Raw genomic sequence first — 27,204 nt, forward strand, 5'->3', positions numbered from 1 at the left:
ACAAAATAGGAGAGTAGGAAATCAAAAGTCTGCACTTGTATAAAGCTCAATAAAGCACATACAAAGCACTTTGCAAGCAGTTATATTGTGAGGTGGAGCCTCACCAAAACAATATCCCAAGGATATAAATACAGAGCAGGAACTTGTTATAATGCAACAATTTACATCAGGTAAGTGTATATACACAACAAAATTTTGTTGTGTATATACACTTACCTGATGTAAAGTATTGCTCCACCTCACAATATAACTGCTTGCAAAGTGCTTTGTATGTGCTTTATTGAGCTTTATACAAGTGCAGACTTTTGATTTCCTAGCCTCCAGGTACTAGCTGGAGATCTCCTGCTATTACAACTGATCTCCAGCCAATAGAGACCAAGTGAGTTTTATTTGCTATTTTCCTATCTATTATTTTCCCACCTGTTTAATGCATGTGTAATTATTTTTGGCATTGTATACACGATGGTTTGGGATTGCTCTTGTCGTTTCCACCCACAGTATGCAGCACATACAACGGATAGCTGATGAAGTATATAGAAACGCTAGAATTATCTAGAATTCGAGTCCCGCTCCGTTGGATTCCGCCCCGGTATACTACAGTGGACTCGCCTATTCTATCTATTGTGAACTGCACAAGGATCTTAGCATTTTCACGCTGTTTCTTGGACATTTCAATACTTATGTATATATAGGATCAGATGGTTATTTCGACAATAATTTGTATGTTTGTTCTCTCACCTTTACTCTACTGTCACTGGTATTGTTTACATGTTGTTTTGTGCTCGTGAATACATTTTTGTTTAGTGTTGAGCCTTCGTGCTGCCTTATATTGTTCTAGCTTTGCTGTTGCCGCATAGATTTTTGTGATTGGTTGTAGCCTCCAGGAAATAGCTGGAGATCTCCTGCTATTACAACTGATCTCCAGCCAAGAGAGATCAGTTCACCTGGAGAAAATGGCCGCTTTGGGAATTGGATTCTACGACAGTGAAGTCCCTCCCCTCCCCAAACCCCGCCCTCCTCAGGCTCCACCCCAAAAACCTCCCGCTGGTGGCAAAGAGGGACCAGGCTAAACACACCCAGCTCCTTCAACCTTTCCTCATGCCCTCCCTCTCGTGAACTGCCTAAGTTCATAGAATCAGCATTGCTGACAGATGGCCATCTAACCTCTGCTTAAAAACCTCCAAGGAAGGAGTGCTTACCACCTCCCGAGGAAGCCTGTTCCACTGAGGAACCGCTCTAACTGTTAGAAAATTCTTCCTAATGTCTAGGCCACTGGTTCCCAACCAGGGGTCCATGGACCCCCAGGGGTCCGCGAGAACTAAATTAAGGTCCGCAAAACAGTTATAAACCCATAATAAATTAATATTTTCAATTAAAAGTTCTCTATTATAAAAATATATTCAAATATTATTCTAAGTTTAATGTTTAACTAACAGTTATGGTTAAAGTTTATTTTCAAATTCTAGGAATTTTTATTTTGAACCTTGGGGTCCCTGTACCGCACAAAAAAGTCTTAGTGGTCCCTGGTCAAAAAAAGGTTGGGAACCACTGGTCTAGACGGAAACTCTTTGGATTTAATTTCAACCTGTTGGTTCTGGTCCGACCCTCTGGGGCAACAGAAAACAACTTGGCACCATCCTCTCTATGAAAGCACTTCAAGTCCTTGAAGATGGTTATCATATCCCCTCTCAGTCTTCTCCTCTTCAGGCTAGACATACCCAGCTCCTTCAACCTTGCCTCACAGGACTTGGTTTCCAGACCCCTCACCGTATTCGTTGTCCTCCTCTGGACACGTTCCAGCTTGTCTACATCCTTCTTCAATTGCAGTGCCCAAAACTGAGCACAGTGCTCTAGGTAAGGTCTAACCAGAGAAGAGTAAAGCGATACTGTCACTTCGCGTGATCTGGATGCTATACTTCTGTTGATGCAGCCCAAGATCGCATTTGCCTTTTTAGCATCCGCACCAACTGGAGAGTGGCAACCCTATGGCAACGCTAGGCTCAGCTCTGACATGCTGCCCTTGGCCCAGAACCGAGGGTCCCTCCTTAGCCAGCTCTGCCTGCGCCTGTTACAAACCTCCCTTTCCAAGTTCGATGCTTCCGTGGAGCCTAAGCAGGCCTACTCACTCCTTGAGCGGGAGCTTATGGGGAGGGAAAGGGACAAAGAAAATCAGCGCCATTTGAACCTGAAGGAGCTCTCGAAGGCCGGGGAACGCGCCGCAGCTGTTCTCGGGAAATACGGCGGGTGGGATCTGCCAGGCCTTTTTGACAAATTAATATTTGAAGCCCTCATCCCGTTATGTGGGCTGAAGCATGAATGAGTTGGCGTGAAATGCTTGTCACGGAAGCTCTCTCCCTCTCCCCCCCTCCCTTTCTTTCTTTTCCTTGTTGGCGGCGAATGAAACCCCTTTTCATGCTCCTTTCATTGGGGAAGGACCCACACGCACCTGAGACGCCGAAGCGGGGCAAGATGAAAACCTCCTTCCAGATAATTAGATGATTAAGCCCCCTTTTAAAGCCCGGTCGCTAACAGATTTGTTATCGGGAGTTGCTCTTTTCCCGTTCCAACCTTTTATTCTCGCCGCCGCGCTTTCTCCTCTCCCCCCCTCCGCTCCTTCCCCGTAGCACCACCCGCCTGTTTCCTCCCTATAGAAAGCTGAAAACCTTTTCAAGGCCTTGAATGCGATAGTGTTCATTCCACCCGGCAATGAGGCACACACAGAGGAAGAAAGCGACCTAATCCTTTATCCCATCCATTCAAGCAAGGCTAGCCATATAGAAGCCAGCAATACTAGGAGGCGAAATGTCTTTGGGAGGGGCGGCAGGGTTGCCAACCTCCAGGTACTAGTTGGAGATCTCCAGCTATTACCACTGATCTCCAGCCGATAGAGATCAATTCATCTGGAGAAAATGGCCACTTTGGCAATTGGGCTCTATGGCATTGGAGTCCCTCCCCTCCCCAAATCCTGCCCTCCTCAGGCTCCACCCCCAAAATCTCCCGCTGGTTACGAAGAGGGACCTAGGAACCCTAAAGGGCGGGGAGACGGTGTGATGTAGCCGTTGAGAGTAGGGTTGCCACCTCTGGTCTAGGAAATACCTGGAGATTTTGGAGGTGGAGCCTAAGGAGAGGGGGGTTTGGGAAGGGGAGCTACTTCAATAGGGTATAATGCCATAGAGTCCACCCTCCAAAGCACCCATTTTCTCCAGATAGGGTTGCCACTTTGGCCACTGGACTCTATGGCATTGAAGTCCCTCCCCTCCCCAAACCTCACCCTCCTCAGGCTCCGCCCCCAAAATTTCCAGGTATAAGGTAGCCCCCTGTGCAAGCACCAGGCCATTACTGACCCATGGGATGTCACAGCCCAACGTTTACTAGGCAAACTATGTTTTTAGGGTGGTTTGGCAGTGCCTTCCTCAGTTGTCTTCCCTGTACCCCCAGCAAGCTGGGCACTCATTTTACCGACCTCGGAAGGATGGAAGGCTGAGTCGACCTTGAGCCGGCTACCTGCAACCGACTTCCGTCGGGATCGAACTCAACTCGTGAGCAGAGCTTTTGACTGCAGTACTGCAGCTTACCACTCTGCGCACGGGGCTCCTAAAGCATATATACAGTAATTCAATAAAACACACGTAACAACAAAAACAAGGCAGGAGGCCAAGAACTGTCACTGGGGGCCTGCCAAAGAGAACAAAAAAGGCTTCGTTCGCCGGCAGAAGACAACAATAGAGGCAAACAGATGAATCTGTTTAAATTAATCTGTTTAAATCAAGAGTTTCTGTCTAGACATTAGGAAGAACTTCCTGACAGAGCGGTTCCTCGGTGGAACAGGCTTCCTCGGGAGGTGGTGAGCTCTCCTTCCCTGGAGGTTTTGAAGCAGAGGCTAGATGGTCATCTGTCAGCAGTGCTGATTCTATGACCTTAGGCAGTTCATGAGAGGGAGGGCATCTTGGCCATCTTCTGGGCATGGAATAGGGGGTCACTGGGGGTGTGTGGGGGGGGGAGGTAGTTGTGAATGTCCTGCATTGTGCAGGGGGTTGGACTAGATGACCCTGGTGGTCCCTTCCAACTCTATGATTCTATCTCCCTGGGAAGAGAGTTCCAAAGTTTTGGCCCCGTGACCGATAAGGCCCTTCCTCGGGTTGCCACCCGTGTAGTCTCAGGAGGCGGGGCGCCTGAAACAGTGCCTCTGAAGATGACTGGAATGGGCACATGGGTTCATGTGGGAAAAGGCGGTCCTCCCTACCTCAGGAAGTTTGACTCGTCCTTCTACGAAGTGGCAGGTCTGAGGCTCATGAGTGCAGACGTGGCGGTATTTGCACCAGTGGCACCTGTATGGGCTTTCGACGCAGGACAGGCACCTGAGGGACAAAAAAAACCACAGAGGAGATCCAAAGAGATTCGCTGGCAAAAACGTGCAGGGGTTAAACAAAAACCGAACACGCGGAACGAACACATGCGCGGAAGACGCCCTAGAACGCAAGACTATCGTCCGGATCATGACTGATCTCTGGGGTAACCCTTCGCCTCCCGGAGAAAGGGCGTCCTCTCTTTCTCGCTCTAACCCTCCCTCTGCTTCAATCCACCCTAAACCCCGCTGTTCTCCAAATTGATAACAAGCTTTTCCTCTGATAAATCAAATTAAAAATGGATAGCGTATTATAGTTTGTCAAGTCAGGAAGCAAAACACGCTATAAATATTTCAACGCCAGCCTCTCGCATTTGCCAAAGATAGTGTGTGTGAGTGTGTTTTCTTCACGCTCGCTTCCACCTGCACCGCTGTTTGTCAAAGAGCGGAAATATCGAAATAGGATTTGCCATCGTATGAGAATTACCGAGCGAAAGCAAATCTCTTCTCCTTTCGGTTCTTCCAGAGAACACTTCACTTGATAAGGTTCTTTGCCCGGCTACTGACAGACCAGGAATGTGTGTGTCTGTGTGTGTGTATTTGGGATCATTCTTAGATTTGTATGACATTTGGGTGTTCTGTCATCCATCCTTGATCGTGGGGGGGAAGAAGAAGAGGAAGAAGAGGAAGAAGAGGAAGAAGAGGAAGAAGAGGAAGAAGAGGAAGAACAAGAAGAAGAAGAAGAAGAGGAGGAAGAAGAGGAAGAGGAAGAAGAGGAAGAAGAGGAAGAAGAAGAAGAAGAGGAAGAAGAAGAAGAAGAAGAGTTGGTTTTTATATGCCGGCTTTGTTTACCAGTTAAAGGAGACTCAAACCGGCTTACAATCACCTTCCCTTCTCATCCTCACAACAGACACCCTGTGAGGTAGGTGGGGCTGAGAGAGTGTGACTGACCCAAGGTCACCCAGCAGGCTTCGTGTGTAGGAGAGGGGAAACCAACCCGGTTCACCAGATGAGCCTCCGCCGCTCACGTGGAGGAGTAGGGAATCAAACCCGGTTCTCCAGATCAGAATCCACCCCTCCAAACCACTGCTCTTAACCACTACACCACGCTGGGAAAGAACTTTTGCTTGAGACCCCGGTGAACTACTGGCCATTCTAGTCAACGATACTGGCCTCGGGGACCAATGTGTTAATATGTTCCTCTCTGGACCAACGTGGACATGATGGATGAGCTTTACAGCATGGAACTGAAGATGGGAGGGGCTGTGGCTCAGTGCTAGAGCCTCTGCTTGGCATGCAGAAGGACCCAGGTTCAATCCCCGCCATCTCCACTTAAAGGGACTAGGCAAGTAGGTGATGTGAAAGACCTCTGCCTGAAACCCTGGAGAACCGCTGCTGGTCTGAGTAGACAAAACTGACTTTGATGGACCTTGATGGTCTGATTCAGTATAAGGCATCTTCACGTGTTCAGTTTCAGAGGATGGCCTCTCTGTCCTAGAGGAACGTGAACTTACGAGTTGTGGACACTGCAGTTGTAGAAGACAAAACTGGTGCTGGCGAAAGTCATGCCGGTCTCCTTTGATTTGAGCTGTAGCTGGACAATGTGATGGTCTCCTGGAAAGAAGAGGAAACAGGAGTTATTCCGGCTGAAAATGGAGAGCTTTGGTAAAGAAGGCCATCTGATTCCATCGGGTAACCATGAAACTGGGGAATCACCCAACAAATACTGACGAGCAGGGCGCAGACTTATCTAAGAGAGGTATTTTTTTCTAGTATTGTAAGAGAAGGAACATTTTGACTTTCTGGACACACCTAAGCAGGCTTTTTGTGGCACCTTAAAGACTAAGAAAATGTTATACAGAATAAGGTTTTTTAGGTCGTTTATGCCTGGGAATTTTACCTGAGGTTCGTTGCTGGCTGGACCCACCCTTTCCTGTTGGGAGTCTCTGCACCAGCAGTTTCCAAGCTCAAACCAAGTCCCTGCCCCTTTAAATGCTGCTTTGTAATTGGCTTACTTGTTTTGCTTACTGTGAAAGAAAATTCCCCCCCAAACCCGCCACATAAAAAATGTTTTTAAGAACAACAACAAAACACAGAGAAATCTGAAAGGAGTGGGGGAGAGAGAGAAATCCAAGCCTTGGGTTTAAAAATCCTTTCTTGTACTCAGAAAGGGCTCCCTGCCTCTGGACATGCTGCTTTGAAATTGGCTGTGAGCAAAACCAAGCTTGTGTGCCCTGCACTTTGCCTTACTCGGAGGGATTTCACTCGGGCTGAGCTCAGGGGAGAGGGAAGAATCCAAGGACTTGATTCAAGATAAAGCTTTTTCATGTATTGAAATCTCTAATAAGGCTCCATTCCTCCCACTAGATCCCCTCCAAGCCAATTAGAACCTGCCAACTTGGAAGGCTTTAAGAGGGGAGTGGACATGTTCATGGAGGAGAGGGCTATCCATGGCTACTAGTAAAAATGGGTACGAGTCATGATGCATCCCTATTCTCTCCAGGATCAGAGGAGCATGTTGAATATATTAGGTTCTGTGGAACACAGGCGGGACAATGCTGCTGCAGTTGTCTTGTTTGTGCGCTTCCTAGAGGCACCTGGTTGGCCACTGTGGGAACAGACTGTTGGACTCGATGGGCCTTGGTCTGATCCGGTATGGTTTTTGTTATGTTCTTATGGAGGATGGAAGTCTTTCTTCACACAACGCACAGTTAAATTGTGGAACTCCCTGCCACAGGATGTGGTAATGGCTGCCAACTTGGAAGACTTGAAGAGGGGAGTGGAGAGGGCTATTCAAGGCTACTAGTCAAAATGGATACTAGTCATGATGCATACCTATTCTCTCCAGGATCAGAGGAGCATGCCTATTCGGCGCTGTGGAACACAGGCAGGAAAATGCTGTTGCAGCCATCTTGTTTGCGGGCTTCCTAGAGGCACCTGGTTGGCCACTGTGTGAATGGACTGCTGGACTTGATGGGCCTTGGTCTGATCCAGCATGGCTTTTCTTATGTTCTTATAGAGCACTGGTTCCCAACCTGGGGTCCACGGACCCCCAGGGGTCCGCGAGAACTAAATTAAGGTCCGTGAAACAAAGTTATAAACCCATAATAAAATAATCTTTTCAATTAAAAGTTCTCTATTATAAAAAAAACCATATTCAAATATTATTCTAAGTTTAATGTTTAACTAACAGTTATGATTAAAGTTTATTTTCAAATTCTCTGAATTTTTATTTTGAACCTTGGGGTCCCTGCACCGAACAAAAAAGTCCTAGTGGTCCCTGGTCAAAAAAAGGTTGGGAACCACTGTTATAGAGGATAGGCCTATCCATGGCTACTAGTCAAAGTGACTACTAGTCATGATGCATACCTATTCTTTCCAGTATCAATGGAGCATGCCTATTATATTAGGTGCCGTGGAACACATAGGCAGGACAATGCTGCTGCAGTTGTCTTGTTTGGGGGCTTCCTAGAGGCACCTGTTTGGCCACTGTGTGAACAAACTGCTGGACTTGATGGGCCTTGGTCTGATCCAGCAGGGCTTTTCTTGTATTCTTATGTTCTCACCTTCCTCTCCCCTTTAATTCTGGCTTCCCCGATTCTGCTGAAGAAGGCCATAACCTTATTTCCTCTCCCCTTCCCAGCCCAGCAGCTGTTTGGCTGCAGTAATTGCAAGCATTTCACAAGGAAGTGGCCCATGTTTAATGCAAAACTTTGACCCGTTCGCCCTCCTCCACCTCCGTTATTTTCCTCCTCACCTGAGAGAGTCATTAATCAATCATGCCAAAGGGAAGTTGACAACTACTCATCACCGCACGCCCGCGCACACATCCCTGCATACATTTTGCCACTGGTGCGCCCCTCTGCTGCCCCATCTGCCACTGAGGCCTTGACAGCTCAGTTAAATGCCTTGTATTTAACAACCATCACCCTTTTCAAGGGGAATTAAAGGATCAAGGAGAATGACATATACCTGTTTGCCCAGAGGCCAAAGTATGGGGTTTTGAGTGAGAAGAAATCAAAGATATCTTCAGCTTGCACCCAAAACATTTCAGAAGCCATCTCTTCCTCTGTGCCTCATCAGCCAAAACATCTCAGATGCCATCTCCTTCTGAGTGCCTCACCACTCAAGACGTCTCAGAAGCCGCCTCCTTCTAAGTGCTATGCCACCCAAAACTTCACAGAAGCCACCTCCTTCTAAGTGCCTCACCACCCAAGACGTCTCAGAAGCCACCTCCTTCTAAGTGCCTCACCACCCAAGAAGTCTCAGAAGACACCACCTTCTATGTGCATTGTCACCCAAAACATCTCAGAAGCCCCCTCATCACCTAGAATATCCCAGAAACCACCTCCTTCTCTGTGCCTCATCACAACCTCAAACAAGAGCACACTCTTGAGTTTATGGTACACTATTCTTGATAAATGGCCCAAAAATATTAGCTTCCTTGGCTTTGGAAGGTCACCATCACCTAAACTTGGACATCTAAGCTAGGTTGCTCTGGAGTTCTGAGACAAGAAGAATTTAGGATGGGGTCTAGGGATCCACATGAACTAAACCTTCTCTTGTACATGTTGTGGGGAATGGAACACAACCTGCCACAGCTTCTGCCTGGTTTAGAAGGTTAGCACTTGCATGGGAGACCACCAAGAAAAGCCTAGGCTTGCTTCAGAGAGGCAGGCAACACAAACCACCATTGAACAGTTCTCACCTTAAAAACCACACGGGGTCACCATAAGTTGTGTAACCTTGATGGCACTTTCCATTACCTGCCCTGACCTGGATGGCTATCCTGATCTCATCAGATCTTGGAAGCTAAGTAGGGTTGGTCCTGGTTGGCCCTGCTTACTACTTGGATGGGAGACCACCAAGGAAGTCCAGGGTCACTAGGCAAAGGCAGTCAATGGCAAAGCACCTCTGAACTTGCCTTGCCTGGAAAACCTTATGGGGTCACTGTAAGTCAGCTGTGACTTGATGGCATTTTCCACCACCAGATTTAATATTTTTTTTACGTGGACTAGTTTTGGACGGCTAGAGGAAAGTTCTAACACTATGTGGAAACTGGATTTCCCCCACTGTCCCCAGCTGAGATGACAACACACACATTCCCCAAGGCTGCCCATTCCTCATAATTAGGGTTGCCGGGTCCCCCCCAGGTCAGGCGGGAGGTTTTTGGAGCGGAACTGAGGCAGGGATCGCGTGCGTGCAGCCACTCTGACATGATCCCGTCACTTCTGGTTTACACCTGGAAGCGCCACATCGCAACAGGTCTTTTACCACTAAAACGGGGAATTTGAGTGGTAAAAGGCCTGTTGCGATTCAACGCTTCTGGGTGTAAACCAGAAGTGACACAATTGCGTCGGCGCAGCCACGCGCACACACACGATCCCCACTTCCAAGCCAGACACTGGACTGGTGGGCAATTGCCCGCCAATCTAAGCAACCGGGCAACCCTACTCATAATCCATCGACAGCGCTCTTGAAAACCAGTTGAAGCGGAGTCGCAACCAAAACAGCATTCTGGGAAAGGGGACTCACCATTCTCTGTGATGATCTTTGGCACTTCCTTGGCCGCCGGGGAGTAGCACCGAATCTTGTTCCCCATCACCACACCGTCCATTTCCGAAAGATCCTCGAAAGTGCAGTTGACACCGGCCGACAGCTCGGGGACGTTGTAAGTTTCCAAAACCAGCTGCAAGAGGGGGAAGAAAAGGGGAGAAGCCAAGAAGCATGAGGAAAGAGAGGCAGCGACGGAAGGGAGAATCGCACTGGAGAAATTGGACCCAATGCCTCCTGTTTGATACGGGACCTCCTTCGAGAGAAAGCGGCAATCGGGTCGGAGGGGAGGGGAATGCAGGCGTCAACTGGGAGTGGCGCGTGGCGATGCAGGGTCTGTTGCCGTTGACTTAGAGCTGTGCTGGGGAGGGTTTGTCTGGGGGGCAGTGGGGGGGTGCTCTGGGTCGCTCATGCATCGTGGGCAGTCCTCGGAGTGTGCCGTGAAGACTCGAGGGTCGCCAGCACCAGACGTTTTGGGAGGAAGATGACTGGTTACTCACAGGGGGCGCTCTGCAGACTACAGGGAAACTGCAGCGCTCCCGACTACCTCTCTTTACACCGCCACTCCTGGCATCACCAGCAGAGGGAGCTCTCGGGCACCGACAAGGTCCTGTGTGCAAAGGGAGTCTTGTTACGGACTTTGGCAAGACCCCGAAAAATGGGAAAAAGAACCCTGAAAAGAAAGTCAGTCTTTGCTCCTTCCGGCTCATGGCAGAAGCAGCTTGGGCTATCCAATTCAGCCAGTTAATCCCTGGTGTATAGGGTTGGTAACTCCAGGTTGGGAAATCCCTGGAGATTCAGGGGTGGACAGTGGATAATCACTCCAGACATTCATATCACGTCATGACTGTGGGATTCGGAGGTTTTGTTAAAGACAGGCTGTAAGTTTCATTTGTAAGGATGCCTTTAACAGACTAACAGCACATTCCTGAGCTTTAAGGGCGAAAGCCCTTAGGAGGCCAGGAAGGTGCTGCGCCGGTGTTAGGGCCCCCCGCACTGGCGTCTGGGCTACTTACGCCGGTGTTAGTGGCCCCAATGCCGGCGGGCAGGCCTGGACACCGGTCTCTGGGCAGCACCGCCCCGGGACGCCGCCGAGGCCTTCTGCGGCTGTCCCACTGGCGTAAAGGCCCGCGCCAGCATTCTGGAGGGCGTTCCGGCATCCCGGGAGGCGTTTCTGGGGACGGGTGGGGGTATGCCGGCGGCAAGAAGAGCGAGGCTGTGCCTGCTTTTTAGCAGGTGCATCCTCGCTTTTACCTATGGGACGAAAAGCCCCATTTAAAATTTTAAAAGCCTTTAAAAGTCTTTTTTTGAGTTTTCGGCGCCGGGGAAACAGGTTAGGAGGCACTGCAGCAGCGCCTCCTCCCCGCCGTTCCCACACGCCGAAAGCTCAGGAATGCACTCAAAGAAGCTCTGCAGTTCTATATTTATTGAGACCTTGCTAATACTACGCCCAAAAGTCACAAAGATTTGTAGAAATTTGATACATAAGTTACAGTTTGGTGTGCTAGTTTCCTTTAGACCACTGAAGTTGGCAAATACGCCGAAACACGTATGGTCTACATGTGATTGTATGCTTATGGTTTGTGTATGATTGTATGTCTTATTGTATATTATGCCAATTGTGTTATTTTAATACATGTGTTTGGAAGGCCTCTTGCAAGGAGTCATTAGCATCATTTAATTTTAACTTGTATTAAATTTATATGTACTTAGACAACTTTTTAATGGTTTAGCTTTTAATTATATTGTTTGCCTCATTAGTTTTTTACTTGACCTTCTAGGTACGTGATTCAGGGGTGGAGACTGGGGAGGGTGGGGTACAGGGAGCAACCTCAGCAGGGTAGAAGGCCATAGAATCCTCCCTCCAAAGCAGCCATTTTCTCCAGGAATAGGGTTGCCAGCTCTGGATTGGAAAATGCCTGGAGATTTTGGGGTTGGAGCCTCAGGAAGGCGGGGTTTGGAGACTGAGGGACCAGTGGGGTATAATGCCATAGAGTCCACCTTCCAAAGTGGCCATTTTCTGCAGGGGAACTGATCTCCGTCGCCTGGAGATCAGCTGTAATAGCAGGAGATCTCCAGCCACCACCTGGAGGTTGGCAACCCTATCCAGGAAGTTGATCTCTGTTCCTTGAAGATCAGTGGTAATGCTGGGAGACCACCAGGGCCCAGTGGACAGCAGCTGCAAAGCATTCGGAGGACATTATTCTGCAAACGTGAATGGGAATGCGCAGAAGGAAGGAAATTCTCATATTTGTTCGATAAATAACATCCCCCAGGGTTCTTTTTTTTCCCTTTCACTTGCAGCAACCAAACAATACAAATTCCCAGGAAAGGAGAGACACCTGCACACCAGTCCTAATATCCCACAAACCAACAAAAAATCAGCACAGCCAAAGTTCTGCCGTGACGTCCTCGGGACACTTTGTAAGAATCCCCAAGTGCAAACCTAACTCATCATCAGAATTTTTTTAAAAAATCATAAACATGAGAGGACAACATACACTGCTTTTTGTTAAGTAGTGTGTGTGTGTTAAGTGCCGTCAAGTCGCTTCTAACTCATGGCAACCCTATGAATCAAAGTCCTCCAAAATGTCCTATCTTTGCCAGCCTTGCTCAGATCTTGCAAACTGAGAGCCGTGGCTTCCTTGTTGGAGTCAATCCATCTCTTGTTGGGTCTTCCTCTTTTCCTGCTGCCCTCAACTTTCCCAAGCATGACTGTCTTTTCCATTGACTTTTATCTTCTCATCATGTGACCTAAATACGATAGCCTCAGTTTAGTCATTTTAGCTTCTAGGGTCAGTTCAAGCTTGATTTGATCACCCACTGATTGTTGTTTTGTTTTTTTGGGGCGGACCACGGTATCCGTAACACTCTCCTCCAACACCACATTTCAAAGGAATCTACTGTCTTCCTATCAGCTTTCTTCAATGTCTAGCTTTCACACCCATACACAGTAATGAGGAATACGATGACATGAATTAACTTGACCTTGGTGGCCGGTGACACATCCTTACACTTCAAAATCTTTTCTAGCTCCTTCATGGCTGCCCTTCCCAGTCTCAATCTCCTTCTGATTTCTTGGCTGCAGTCTCCCTTTTGGTTGAAGATGGAGCCAAGGAATAGAAAGTCTTGAACAATTTCAATTTCCTCATTGTCAACCTTCAAGTTGAGTAATGCTCCTGTAGTCATTACTTTTGTCTTCTTGATGTTCAGCTGCAGTCCTGCTTTGACACCTTCTCTTTTAACTTTCACGTCTTCGGTATTTTCTGCCAGTAATGTAGTATCACTGGCATATCTCAAATTGTTAATGTTCCTCCCCACAATTTTCACTCCCCCCCTAAGTAGTAGTTCAGGTTAAAACACACTCAGGTCTTGTTGTTGAACCGCAACAGAAATGTAAACGCCGTTAAGGAGGTATATGCGAAAGCAGATTTGACCCAGATGCAAAGCCCCGCAGGCCAGGGATGGCATGAGACATTGTGGTGCCCGAGGCCAAAAACTCAGTCATAAACTAGCTGCTGTCCTTTGCTGGTGACTGGAGGCCAGCGGGCTGACCTCGTCTAGCGGAAAGGCTGGCTGTGCCATGGGCAACGTACGGCGTGCTCAAAGTCCACGGTCATCACCGTCACGTCAATACTGGAGAAATCCAACGGGGAAGCCTTATGAAGAACGGCAGCTAAGGGCCAAGCTGCAGGAGACGCCAGCCGCCCTGTGAAGGAGCCCCCAGAGGGGTATGTTTTAAAGCAGCTATGGGGAGTCCCAGTTTCAGATGGAAGATGGAGCTTCGGCTTCCCTCCTCTATGATTTGCCAACATGGATAGTGTTGCCAACGTCCAGGCACTAGCTGGAGATCTCCTGCTCTTACGACTGATCTCCAGCTGATAGAGATCAGCTCCCCTGGAGGAAATGACTGCTTTGGTAATTGGACTCCATGGCACTGAAGTTCCTCCCCTCCCCAAACCCCACCCTCCTCAGGCTCCACCCCCATAAACCTCCTGCCGGTGACAAAGGGAGACCTGGCAACCCTCCCCACGGTGCTGCTATTTGCCCCACTGGGACAACGAAGAAGAAGAAGAGTCGTTTTTTATATGCTGACTTTTTCTACCACTTAAGGAAGAATCAAACCAGCTTACAATCACCTTCCCTTCCCCTCCCCACAACAGACACCCTGTGAGGTAGGTGAGGCTGAGAGAGCTCTAAGAGAGCTGTGACTAGCCCAAGGTCACCCAGCTGGATTCGTGTGGAGGAGTGGAGAAATCAATTCGGTTGGGGAGGGGAGGGACTCCAACGAGGTATAATGCCAAAGAGTCCACTTTCCAAAGCAGCCGTTTTCTCCTGGCGAACTGATCCCTGTTGCCTGGAGATCAGTTATAATAGCAGAACATCACCAGCTACCACCTGGAGGTTGGCAACCCTAGAAAACCAGACATTTTTTTTTATTTTGTAAATTAAAAGAAGCGCCTTGGGAACAGGAAAGGAAATGGAAGTGGGCCTAAAGTGTCCTGCAGGGGCAAAGAAAAAGACTCCATCCTTACCAGCACGCTATACTGGGAGACCGAGATGTTGTTGGGGTGCACGGTGAGCCGGACACACTGCCTCATCTCTGAGGCGAACCTCCGGGGCTCGTGGGACCTTTCACATTGCTCTTTCCTGGTGCACCTGAGAAAAGAGAAGCAAACAAAGAGGTCAGTACCATAGAATCATAGAGTTGGAAGAGACCACCAGGGTCATCTAGTCCAACCCCCTGCACAATGCAGGAAATTCATAACTACCTCCCCCCCCACACCCCCAGTGACCCCCGCTACATACCCAGAAGATGGCCAAGATGCCCTCCCTCTCATCATCTGCTTAAGGTCATAGAATCAGCATTGCTGACAGATGGCCATCTAGTCTCTGCTTAAAAACCTCCAGGGAAGGAGAGTTTACCACCTCTGAGGTAGCCTGTTCCACTGAAAAACTTAGAAAATTCTTCCTAATGTCTAGACGGAAACTCTTTTGATTTAATTTCAACCCGTTGTTTCTGGTCCGATCTTCTGGGGCAACAGAAAACAACTCGGCACCCTCCTCTATGTGACATCCCTTCAAGTATTTGAACATGGTTATCATATCCCCTCTCAGTCTTCTCCTCTTCAGGCTAAACATACCCAGCTCTTTCAACCTTTTCTCATAGGACTCGGTCTCCAGACCCCTCACCATCTTTGTTGCCCTTCTCTGGACATGTTCCAGCTTGTCTACATCTTTCTTAAATTGCGGTGCCCAAAACTGAACACAGTACTCTAGGTGAGGTCTAACCAGAGCAGAGTAAAGTGATAACAGCACTTTGCGTGATCTGGACACCAGAAGCCAGCGGGAGACAGCAAGAAGTTCTACTTTAGTTTTGGCCTCCCTCTAGAGTTGCCAGGTTCCCCTTGACCACCGGTGAGGATGGGAGGGGGGGTAAGGTTGGCAGATCCAGGTTGGGAAACTCCTGGAGAGTTGGGGATGGAGCCTGGGGAGGACAGGGACCTCAGTGGGTTATAATGCCACAGAGTCCACCCTCCAATACAGCCACTTTCTCCAGGGGAACTGATCTCTGTAGTCTGGAGGTGAGCTGTAATTCCAGGCGATCCCCAGGTCCCACCTGGAGGCTGGCATCCCTAGTTCCTTTTATGAATTGCTGATTTTCCCTGATGTATAGAGGCCCTGAATTGGATGGCCCAGGCTAGCTTGATCTTATCAGATCTCAGAGGCTAAGCAGAGTTGGCCCTGGTCAGTACATGGATGGGAGACCACCAAGGATCTCCAGGGTTGCTATGTACATGCAGGTGATGGCAAACAATCTTGGAACATCTCTAGCCTTGACCTGGATGGCCCATGTTAGCTTGATCTCATCAGATCTTGGAAGCTAAGAAGGGTTGGCCCTGGTCAGTACATGGATGGGAGACCACCAAGGATCTCCAGGGTTGCAATGTACATGCAGGTGATGGCAAACAATCTTGGAACATCTCTAGCCTTGACCTGGATGGCCCATGTTAGCTTGATCTCATCAGATCTTGGAAGCTAAGAAGGGTTGGCCCTGGTCAGTACATGGATGGGAGACCACCAAGGAAACCCAGGGTCGCTGTGCAGAGGCACACAATGGCAAACCATCTCTGAATGCCTCCAGCCTTGACCTGGATGGCCCATGTTAGCTTGATCCCATCAGATCTTGGAACCTAGGGAGGGTTTATTCTGGTTAATACTTGGACGGGAGACCCCAAGGAAGTCCAGGGTCACTACGCAAACCACCTCTATTCGTCTCTTGCTTTGACAACCCTGCGGGATTGCCATAAGTTAGCTGCCGCTTGACGGCAAAAAAACTAAAAGAAACAGAGGTTGCGGCTATCAGTGGATGGTTAACATCTCCTGGGGGGAGGTAGGGTGGGCTCACGCCCACAACGGGACACAAAGTTAATGCAGAAAGACAGCCCCAGCTGTGTGCTAATTATCCCCCCACTACAAAGCAAATGTACCCAAACCTTCAAATGGTGGCTTCAATCAAATTCTTCTGGCATTAAGCGGCAATATTGGCCCTATTAAAAGCTACTCTGAATTCCACACATGAAAGTGAATCGACCCGCCCTCTCTTAAACTTTGAAGTCTCTACTTTCCAAGGAAGTGCATCTAGCCTGAGGTTCAATTGGAATAGCAATGAAGTCGGGTAAGTAAATGGCAAAAGGAAATAAGAGCTCTGCTGGATCTGATCCCAAATCCAGTGACCCGTTTCCAAGAAGAAGACGAAGATGAAGAAGTAGAAGAAGAAGAGGAAGAGGAAGAAGAGTTGGCTTTTATATGCTGACTTTCTCTACCACTTAAGGAAGAATCAAACCAGTTTACAATCCCCTTCCCTTCCCCATAACAGACACCCTGTGAGGTAGATGGGGCTGAGAGAGTGTGACTAGCCCAAGGTCACCCAGCTGGTTTCACATGTGGGAATGGGGAAACCAACCTGGTTCACCAGATTAGCATCCACCGCTATCCAGCAGGACTCTTCTTATGTTCTTAGGATGTTGGACTAGATGGACCACCAGTCTGATCCAGCAGGGTTCTTCTTACTTCTTAGGATGCTGGACTAGATGGACCACCGGTCTGATCTTTCAGGGCTCATGTTTTAGGATGCTGGACTAGATGGGGTCTGATCCAACAGGGCTTTTCTTAAGTTCTTAGGATGCTGGACTAGATGGACCACTGGTCTGATCCCAAGGTGCTTAATTTTAATTTGCTGCAGGAAGCGCCCCCCATGTGTGTGTGTTAAGTGCCGTCAAGTCGCTTCCGACTCATGGTGACCCTATGAATCAGTATCCTCCAAAATGTCCTATCTTTGACAGCCTTGCTCAGCTCTTGCAAACTGAGGGCTGTGGCTTCCTTTATTGAGTCAATCCATCTCTTGTTTGGTCTTCCTCTTTTCCTGCTGCCCTCAACGTTTCCTAGCATGACTGTCTTTTCTAGTGACTCTTGTCTTCTGATAATGTGGTCAAAATATGATAGCCTCAGTACGGCTCTGATTATGTTCTCTGGCCAGGCCCCCAAGTGACAAATACCTTGAACTGGCCATGTCAAAGCCCACATTTGACACCATAGGAAACTTGGGGAGAGGGCTCGTTCTGAGCTTGCTCGATGTCATAAAGATGCCACCCAACGACAGCCAGAAGCTCCCAGGTTCCACACGATGCCAGGAAAAGCCATGCGTGTACGGCAGCTGGCGCCAATACCCGCAAGAGAAAATACGATTCGCATGAGAGGCGTGAGTTAAAAGCCGAACGACTGGTGGGAGGATGAAGCGTGTGAGCTGGATAGATGAAAAACAAACCAGGGAAATGACTCCTCTAACTAGCGAGTGATGAGACGCCCACAGACACTTCTGCTCCGTTTTACCTTCTGCTGTGGGCGAACGGCCCCGCCTGCACCCTGCCCTCCTTAAGGCACTTGCTTTCCCTCTTAATAAGCCTGGCTAACTTCTACAGTTTCATGGACCACTGCATTCTCTAGATAGTGGCCAGGGGTAGGAGGGGTCACCTTCCCATCTAACGGGAAGGGAATTAGGTTACTTCAGGCATGGTAGACTGGTGGGCAGACAGACAGACAGGCAGATGTATGTGGATGGACGGACAGACAGACAGATAGGGATGGATGAACGGACAGACAGAGGGGCGGACCGACAGACATATGTGGATGGGTAGGTGGATGGCAGACAGGTAGACAGACAGATAGATGTGGATGGATAGATAAACACATGAACACATGAAGCTGCCTTATACTGAATTAGACCCTTGGTCCATCAAAGTCAGTATTGTCTACTCAGACTGCCAGTGGCTCTCCAGGGTCTCAGGCAGAGGTCTTTCAGGCAGAGAGAAGGGCCGTGGCTCAGTGGTAGAGCATCTGCTTGGCATGCAGAAGATCCCAGGTTCAATCCCTTTTCATCTCCCCTTGAGCCATGGCCCCTCCACTAACCACCACCCCCCAGGTTCAATCCCCAGCATCTCCAGTTCAAGGGACTAGGCAAGTAGGTGATGTGAAAGACCCCTGCCTAAGACCCTGGAGAGCCATGGAGAGGGACCGTGACTCAGTGGTAGAGCACCAGCTTGGCATGCAGAAGGTCTCAGGTTCAATCCCTGGCATCTCCAGTTAAAGGGACTAGGCATGTAGGTGATGTGAAAGACCTCTGCCTGAGACCCTGGAGAGCCGCTGCCGGTCTGAGTAGACAATACTGATTTTGATGGACCAAGAGTCTGATTCAGTAGAAGGCAGCTTCATGTGTTCATGTGTGCGTCTGTCCTAGGCAGAGAGCGCAAGAAAAGGCACACGCCGGCTAAGCGTTTCAGGAAATTTATCTCGGCTCCAAATCAAACTCTCTCCCTGCCCTTTGACTGCTGAGCCGCCACGTTCTCGGCCTCCAAGAGCACGAGGGGGGAAATGAGAGTCGGAGTTTCCTTCCCTTCCCCCCTTTTTGTTTGCAGATCCTGGCCTTTCACCCTTGCAGGAAAGATGCAATTTTATAGCCCTGTCCAGAGCTAAGCCAGGAACGTGCTCGGCTTTCCAATCATCGGGCCGCCGCTAACAGGGACTTTTGCTTCTCGTCAGCGTAGATCCAAAAAGCTTCTGGCTTGGGGCTGGAATGGAAACATAAACATACCCCACGCACATACTTAGCCCTCGGCCTAACACCCCGTCTGCTCCTTCTGTACACTGGTAAAGAAACAGCTTATTGGGAAAGGTACTGTAAGCCTTCAATATTCTTCCCCGACAAGGAAACTCATCCCGCCAAAGGCTGTTCTTAACAATCTCCTACAACTAGGTAAAACAGAAAGTGCTGCTACCGAGAAATCTAATAGTTAGGATTGTCAGGTCCCTATTTGCCACCGATAGGAGGTTTTGGGGGCAGAGCCTGAGGAGGGTGGGGTTTGGGGAGGGGAGGGACTTCAATGCCATAGAGTCCTATTGCCAAAGTGGCCATTTTCTCCAGGTGAACTGATCTCTATCACGTGGAGATCAGTTGCAACAGTGGGAGATCTCCAGCTGGTACCTGGAGGTTGGCACCTTACTAATAGTACAGTGGCCGGGCCATGTGTCAAGCCTAAAGCAGCAATCCCAGGCTACCAACTGAATAGGGTTGCTAGATACCCCCGGCCACCGGTGGGGGATGAAGAAGAAGAGTTGATTTTTATTTGCCGACTTCCTCTACCTTTTAAGGAGAATCAAACCAGCTCACAATCGCCTCGTAAGGTAGGTGGGGCTGAGAGAGTTAGGAGAGAACTGTGACTGGCCCAAGGTCACCCAGCAGGCTTCATGTGGAGGAGTGGGGAATCGAACCCGGTTCTCCAGATCAGAGTCCGCTGCTCATGGGGAGGAGTGGGGAATCGAACCCGGTTCTCCAGTTTAAAGTCTGCTGCTCTTAATCACTACACCACACTGGCACCTGGCAACCCCACGGCAAAAAGATCTTGGCCGCTTCCACTGCCAGAGAGCCCTCGGGACAGCCACGTCAGCATTGAATGTGGCTCTGGAGAACTGGCAGAAGGACACTGCAGGCAGCTGATCTCTGCCCAGTGTTAACGTCTTTGGAGCTGGCAGATAGGTAGAGTTGCCAACCTCCAGGCGGTACCTGGAGATCTCCTGCTATTACGACCGATCTCCAGGCGATACAGATCAGTTCCCCTGGAGGAAATGGCTACTTTGGAAGGTGGACTCCACGGCATCATACCTCATTGAAGTCTCTACCCAAATCCCACCCTCCCCAGGCTCCACTCCTCAAATCTACAGGTATTTCCCAATTGTTTCCTTGGGAGGTGGTAAGGTATTTGGCACTTCGGGACCTGGCCAGAGAACATAATCAGAGACCGGAAGAGCAGTTCCTCAGTGGAACAGGCTTCCTTGGGAGGTGGTGAGCGCTCCTTCCCTGGAAGTGTTTAAGCAGAGGTTAGATGGCCATCTGACAGCAGTGCTGATTCTGTGACCTTAGGCAGATTATGAGAGGGAGGGCATCTTGGCCATCTTCTGGGCATGGAGTAGGAGTCACTGGGGGTGTGGGGAGTAGTTATGAATTTCCTGCATTGTGCAGGGGGTTGGACTAGATGTCCCTGGTGGTCCCTTCCAGCTCTATGATTCTAACCCTACAGATAGGATGCAACCAAAGTTACCGCTGCACCCAAAAAGCATTTGGGACATGGTGGCAGCCCGGAATCCACCCTGTTTTTCATCGGTCGAGGTATGCAGATGCTCGACTTGAGCAATCAGGAGTGGTATAAATAGCAACGTGGAAATTGATCCGTTTCTCCCATGACCCAGTTTTGACAGCAGGCAAGTGCTATCTTTATCCCTTGCCCTGCACCCAGGTAACCATTGCTTCATTTCAAGGCGACGGGAAGGAAGGGCTTAGAAGTAATTTTTTTCCTAAGCAAAGCAAGCCCTCGATAATCCATGCTCCGAGCGCATAAATCCAGGTCCAGCCAGCAGGGGGAGCTCTATGGAAGCGAAGTCCCCTTGCGGCTGCAGTGAAGATCAGGGAGGCAAGGAAGGGGATCTTCGATGGAAGAAGAAGGAGAAGGAGGAGGAGAAAGAGAAGGAGAAGGAGAAGGAGGAGAAGGAGAAGGAGGAGGAGGAGGAGGAGGAGGAGGAGGAGGAGGAGAAAGAGAAGGAGAAGGAGGAGAAGGTGAAGGAGGAGGAGGAAGAGAAGGAGAAGGAGGAGGAGGAGGAGGAGAAGGAGAAGAAGAAGGAGGAGAAGGAGAAGGTGAAGGAGGAGGAGGAAGAGAAGGAGAAGGAGAAGGAGAAGGAGAAGGAGAAGGAGAAGGAGAAGGAGAAGGAGAAGGAGAAGGAGAAGGAGGAGGAGGAGGAGGAGGAGGAGAGGAAGGAGGAGGAGAAGAGTTGGTTTTTATATGTCAACTTTCTCTACCACTTACAGAAGAATCAAACCAGCGTACAATCACCTTCCCTTCCCCTCCCCACAACAGACACCTTGTGAGGTAGGTGGGGCTGAGAGAGCTCTAAGAGAACTATGACTAGCCCAAGTTCACCCAGCTTGGGGAGGGGCTGTGGCTCAGTGGTAGAGCATCTGTTTGGCATGCAGAACCCCTAGCATCTCCAGTTAAATGGACTAGGCAGGTAGGTGATGTGAAAGACCCCTGCCTGAGACCCTGGAGAGCCGCCGCTGGTCTGAGCAGACAATACTGACTTTGATGGACCAAGGGTCTGATTCAGTATAAGGCCGCTTCATGTGTTCATGTGTTAAGCTGGCTTCGTGTGTAGGAGTGGGGAAACCAACCCGGTTCTCCAGATCAGAGTCCACCGCTCATGTGGAGGAGTGGGGAATCAAACCCTGTTCTCCAAATCAGAGTCCACCGGTCCAAATCACCGCTGTTAAACCTCTACACCATGCTGGAGATCAGCTGTAATACTGGGAGATCTCCAGGTGCCACCTGGTTGGCAACTCTAAACATGATGTGCGCAGACATATAAAGTAAATGAATAGCACACCACTTGAAAACATATCTCTCTGGGTCCTCTTTTGGTGGCGCAGACTCTTCTTAGGCGAATTTCCCAGTGATGATGCTTAGATGATAATTTTGGCCTATGCCCCGCACAAAGCAAACCTGCAGCTTTGGAGGTGTGCGCCTAAAGCCATCTGCTGACCATCGGTAATCATCTATAAGGTCAGCTTTTTCTCTCCGGAGATCATCCTCCATTTATACAACCCAGGGCAAAGAGATCGGGGGCGGGGGAGAGAGAAGGGAAGGGCGCTGAAGCAAGAAAAGAGGCGGGGGTCTGAAATTTGCCCTTCTTTCCACAGGGTGCGAGCAATTTTCCTAGAGGAAAAAGGGGGATTTTCAGAGAGCCCCGGATACACCGGCGTGTAAAGTTTAAGGTCACTTCCAGCAATGTTTTGACATTTCCAAGCCTATCCCCAGGGCCCGAAGGATAGGAACACCATAAATGTCGAGACGTGGATACCGTTGACCTTCAAGCTTTCTGCCGTAATGTAAGTGAATTCCTCCAGATCCCCTAGCCGCGGGCCACCCACCCAAAAACACACAGAGGAAAAAACTCTCAACCCTCTGCCATAAATGGAATGATTTCAGATGGTTTGCTTTTCATTTCTGTCCGAAAGGCACAATGTAGAAGCAGAGAGGCAGACAGAGGCATTGCCTATCCTAGGATCAAAGTACTGGACAGGCTTGAACACACGAAGCTGCCTTATACTGCATCAGACTCTTGGTCCATCACGGTCAGTATTGTCTACTCAGATGGGCAGCAGCTCTCCAGGGACTTATGAATAGGTCTTTCACCTCACCTACTGCTAGATTCTTTAAACTGGAGGTGCCAGGGATTGAACCAAGGGCTTTCTGCATGCCAAGCAGATGCTCTACCTCTGAGTAGGGTTGTGCATATTGTTAAACCCCAACCAAAAATAAACCCGGAAGCTGTTTTGGCAATATTCGGGTTTTGGGTTTAAGGTAAAGGTGCCCTGTGCAAGCACTGGGTTATTCCTGACCCATGGGGTGACATCACATCCCGACGTTTACTAGGCAGACTCTGTTTACGGGGTGGTTTGCCAGTGCCTTCCCCAGTCATCTTCCCTTTACCCCCAGCAAGCTGGGTACTCATTTTACCGACCTCAGAAGGATGGGAGGCTGAGTCAACCTTGAGCTGGCTCCCTGAAACCAACTTCGGGATTGAACCCAGGTTGTGAGCAGAGCTTGAACTGTAGTACTGCAGCTTACCACTGGGCCACAGGGCTCTGCGTTTTGGGTTTACTGAATGCCAAAACCTGGGGATCTCCCCAAAGCCGAATAGACAGTTCCTGAAATTGCTGAATAATTATTCGGCTTTTTCGGGTTAGGCTATTCGCCTTTGCTCAGAGGCACGTCTCTGTGCTTTCTCCCATTTTTCTATCTTTTTTTTTAACCTGTTTTGTTAGGGCCCCAACTATGGAGGTAGTTTGGAGGTAGGGGTCATGTAATCAGAGCTGACTTGGTCTGACCAACCATCCAACCACACAACCATCTGTCCATCACCATTCAGTGGGTTAATTTGGATAAAGCATAAGGGTTGTTTAAAAGACGGGGCTCACCAATCCCATCCATATTCCTCCAGCTAAAAAGAACCAGCTTCAACAGCTGCTGACACCTCCAGGCTTCTGAAGGAGATTTCCTCACCCGCGAGGCTAATTACATTGAACATTACCTGTGGAATTTATAACCTGAATTTGTTTGAAATTTGATTTGTAGAACTGATAATCTGAATGTGTACATTTGAACACTACTTGTTGAATTTACAACCTGAAATTGTTGGATAACTGTATTTTGAATATCAACTTGTAACTTGAATTTGTTTGACTTGAATTTGAATTTGTTGAAATTGCTGCCAGCTTGTGAGGGCTTTAAGAGGGGAGTGGACATATTCATGGAGGAGAGAGGTATTCATGGCTGTTAGTTAGAATGGATACTAGTCATGCTGCATACCTATTCTCTCTAGTATCAGAGGAGCATGCCTATTATTTTGGGTGCGGTGGAACACAGGCAGGATGGTGGTGCTGCAGTTGTCTTGTTTGTGGGCTTCCTAGAGGCACCTGGCTGGCCACTGTGTGAACAGACTGCTGGACTTGATGGGCCTTGGTCTGATCCAGCAGGGCCTTTCTTATGTTCTTATGTTTTGTAAGCATATGTTCATTTTGGAAGTTGACCTGGTGAATTGACAACACGTTATTTAATTTTTTGTAATTTAAAGAGTTTTGCCAGAAACCCACGATGATATTTAATAATACTTTTTGATGAGAGGTACTACTGTAGGCTTTTGCAGATCTCAGAATCAAAGCAGGGTCAGCCCTGGTTAGTACTTGGATGGGAGACCGTCAAGGAAGACCAGGATAGCTAAGCAGAGGCAGGCAATGGCATAACCACCTCGGGTAGCCTCTTGCCTTGAAAGCCCAGTGGGGTCACCATAAGTCAGCTGCGACCTGACAGTGGTTTACACTCACACAAACACATCCCTTCTGGCTCAATCTCTTGATTGGCTCAATCTCTTGAGCCAGGGGGAAAAAATGCAAACTCGAGTGCCCATGGGAAGGAACTGTGGCTCAGCTGTACAACATCTGTTTGGCATGCAAAAGGTCCCAGGTTCAATCCCCAGTATCTCCAGTTAAAGGGACTAGGCAAGTAGGTGAAGTGAAAGACCTCCACTTGAGACCCTGGAGAGCTGCTGCCAGTCCGAGTAGACAATACCGACCTTAATAGACCAACAGCCTCATTCCATATAGGGCATCTTCATGTGTTCAAAGCAGTGGTTCCTAAGGTCTGGCACCTCTCTCCAGTTTCCCCGCTTGGCTGCCGACCCTGGTTACTTTGCCAAGCAAGGGACAGGATGCTAATTGCTCCGGCTGCTAATCTATTCTAATGCATGCTAATAGAATCCGAACTGCGCCCTGATCAATCAACCGCTCATGCAGCAGAACCTGGATCCCCTCCCCTTACTTGCTGCCACCCTGTTATCTCTGTCCCCAGGTGGGGCGCCCCCTTCATTGGCAGTGGTTTTATAAGAACCCACATACATGCATCGTATCCCAGAGGAGAAGGGGAGGGGAGGATGCAAGAGATTTTCTAGTCTGCCCTATAAATTGAGAGGTTTAGTTCTGAAAATACCTCCCCCCCCCCCGCCAAGTTGGGAATGCATTTTATTTTTATTTAGGACTGCATTTGACTAATTTAGTTTTTATTTACTGGCAGTCCGAATCAAGATTTTCCATTGTGGTCTGCTATGTAGTTTTTTTAAAACTCATTGAAGAAGAAGAAGAAGAAGAAGAAGAAGAAGAAGAAGAAGAAGAAGAAGAAGAAGAAGAGTTGGTTTTTATATGCCAATTTTCTCTACCACTTAAGGGACAATCAAACTGGCTTACAATCACCTTCCCCTCCCCACAACAGACACCCGGTGAGCTAGGTGGGTCTGAGAGAGCTCTAAGAGAGCTGTGACAAGCCAAGGTCACCCAGCTAGCTTTATGTGGAGAAGTGGGGAATCGAACCCAGTTCTCCAGCTCAGAGTTCACCGCTCATGTGGAGGAGTGGGGAATCAAACCCGGTACTCCAGATCAGAGTCCACCGCTCCAAACCACCACTCTTAACCACTACACCACGGTGGGGTACATCGTAAACCACTTTGAGTTCCGCAAGACAGAAAGGCAGCTAATAAATGCTTGATCAATCAACTGACCAATCAATGGTTCTTGTGGGTTATCCGGGCTGTGTAACTGTGGTCTTGGTATTCTATGGTTACACAGCCCGGATAACCCACAAGGACCAATGAACTCTGACCGTGAAAGCCTTCAACAATATTTTGACCAATCAATGTTTTAAAGAAATAAAGCAAATTAATAATGATGAGCTTGTTTTAGGTGGCAAGGGAAAACAGGGCAACCAGTCTTTGAGGCTCTGGCCATTCCCTTTAACTGCCTCTGAAATTAATAATAATTTCTGGTCCCGTCCCCCCCCCCCCACGGAGGGAAGGTACTTCTATGTCTTTTACAGGGAAAGGAGCTGATGCTCAACCCCCTCCCTCCCTCTATCTCTCTTGTTCATTCAAGCCTGAAGTGTCTGACATGCAAATCCCTGGTCGTCTTTGTCCACAGAAGAATTGGGAAACTGTTGTCTGAGATGTGGTGGGGAAGGGAAGGAATCAGCCCTCAGCCTGGGTCCTGGTCAGTGGTACAGAAGGACACACACACCCCTTTCCCTGTATGTCACCATGACATTTGGAAGAAGAAAAGCACTGTGTGACGGCAAGGGTAATTTGCAAGTGTCCTGCTGAGGAACACATCTCAATCTGTGGAAGACTCTGCGCCACGGGGCTCTAAATGTCGTGTGTGTAAAGTGCCTTCAAGTCGCAGCCGACTTATGGCGACCCCTTTTTGGGGTTTCCATGGCAAGAGACTAACAGAGGTGGTTTGCCAGTGCCTTCCTCTGCACAGCAACCCTGGATTTCCCTGGTGGTCTCCCATCCAAATACTAACCAGGGCTGACCCTGCTTAGCTTCTGAGATCTGACGAGATCAGGCTAGCCTGGGCCACACAAATTATTGCTGCCCATAATTATAACCTGTATGTGAAGGTAAAATGACCCCCTATTTGTTTGATGGCATACCACAAGGTCGTTTCTACAGAGGGAAGAACATAAGAAAGGCAATGCTGGATCAGACCAAGACCCATCAAGTCCAGTAGTCTGTTCACACGGTGGCCAACCAGGTGCCTCCAGGAATCCCACAAACAAGGCGATTGCAGCAGCATTGTCCCTGCCTGTGTTTCACAGAACCTAATATAATGGGCCTGCTCCTCTACTAGAGAGAATAGATATGCATCATGACTAGTAGACACTTTGACTAGTAGCCATGGATATTCCTCTCCTCCAAGATCATGCCTGCTCCCCTCTTAAAGCCTTCCAAGTTGGCAGCCATCACCACATCCTGGGGCAGGGAGTTCCACTATTTAATGATGTGTTGTGTGAAGAAATACTTCATTTTATCTGTTCTGAATCTCTCATTCTCCAGCTTCAGCAGATGACCCCCCCATTCTAGTATACCAGGCATAATTTTATAGACCTCTAGGATGTCTCCCCTTAACCACCTTTCCAAGCTAAACAGCCCTAAGCGTTTTAACTGCTCCTCCTAGGGCAGTTGCCATGATTACCATGGCCGAACTTCAGTCACACAGTGGAGATCCTTGTGCTGTGGTGGCAGCTGCTGCCAAAGCAGTGTTTTTTTAAAAAAAAATCTGCACAGTCAATCCAATCTCAGTCAATCAGAAGCCTGCC

The 27,204-nt window shown here is 48.8% G+C and overlaps 1 protein-coding gene and 1 long non-coding RNA gene across 2 annotated transcripts in view; one reads left to right on the forward strand and one right to left on the reverse strand.

The window, feature by feature from the left end:
• The window catches only part of PLXNA4 (plexin A4), a 587,111-nt gene that overhangs the window by 158,500 nt on the left and 401,407 nt on the right, over positions 1-27,204 (reverse strand). The window contains exons 6-9 of the mRNA XM_056845760.1: positions 14,434-14,557; positions 9,881-10,034; positions 5,860-5,959; positions 4,244-4,358 (exon numbers count right to left, since the gene is read on the reverse strand). Of these exons, the coding sequence (XP_056701738.1) occupies positions 4,244-4,358; positions 5,860-5,959; positions 9,881-10,034; positions 14,434-14,557 (493 nt within the window). The remainder of the gene's footprint in view (positions 1-4,243; positions 4,359-5,859; positions 5,960-9,880; positions 10,035-14,433; positions 14,558-27,204) is intronic.
• The window catches only part of LOC130474227 (uncharacterized), a 263,869-nt gene continuing 241,680 nt past the window's right edge, over positions 5,016-27,204 (forward strand). The window contains exon 1 of the long non-coding RNA XR_008933227.1: positions 5,016-5,168. This is a non-coding gene — a long non-coding RNA (uncharacterized LOC130474227). The remainder of the gene's footprint in view (positions 5,169-27,204) is intronic.

Source organism: Euleptes europaea, chromosome 3, assembly GCF_029931775.1.
Source record: "Euleptes europaea isolate rEulEur1 chromosome 3, rEulEur1.hap1, whole genome shotgun sequence".
NCBI lineage: Eukaryota > Metazoa > Chordata > Lepidosauria > Squamata > Sphaerodactylidae > Euleptes > Euleptes europaea.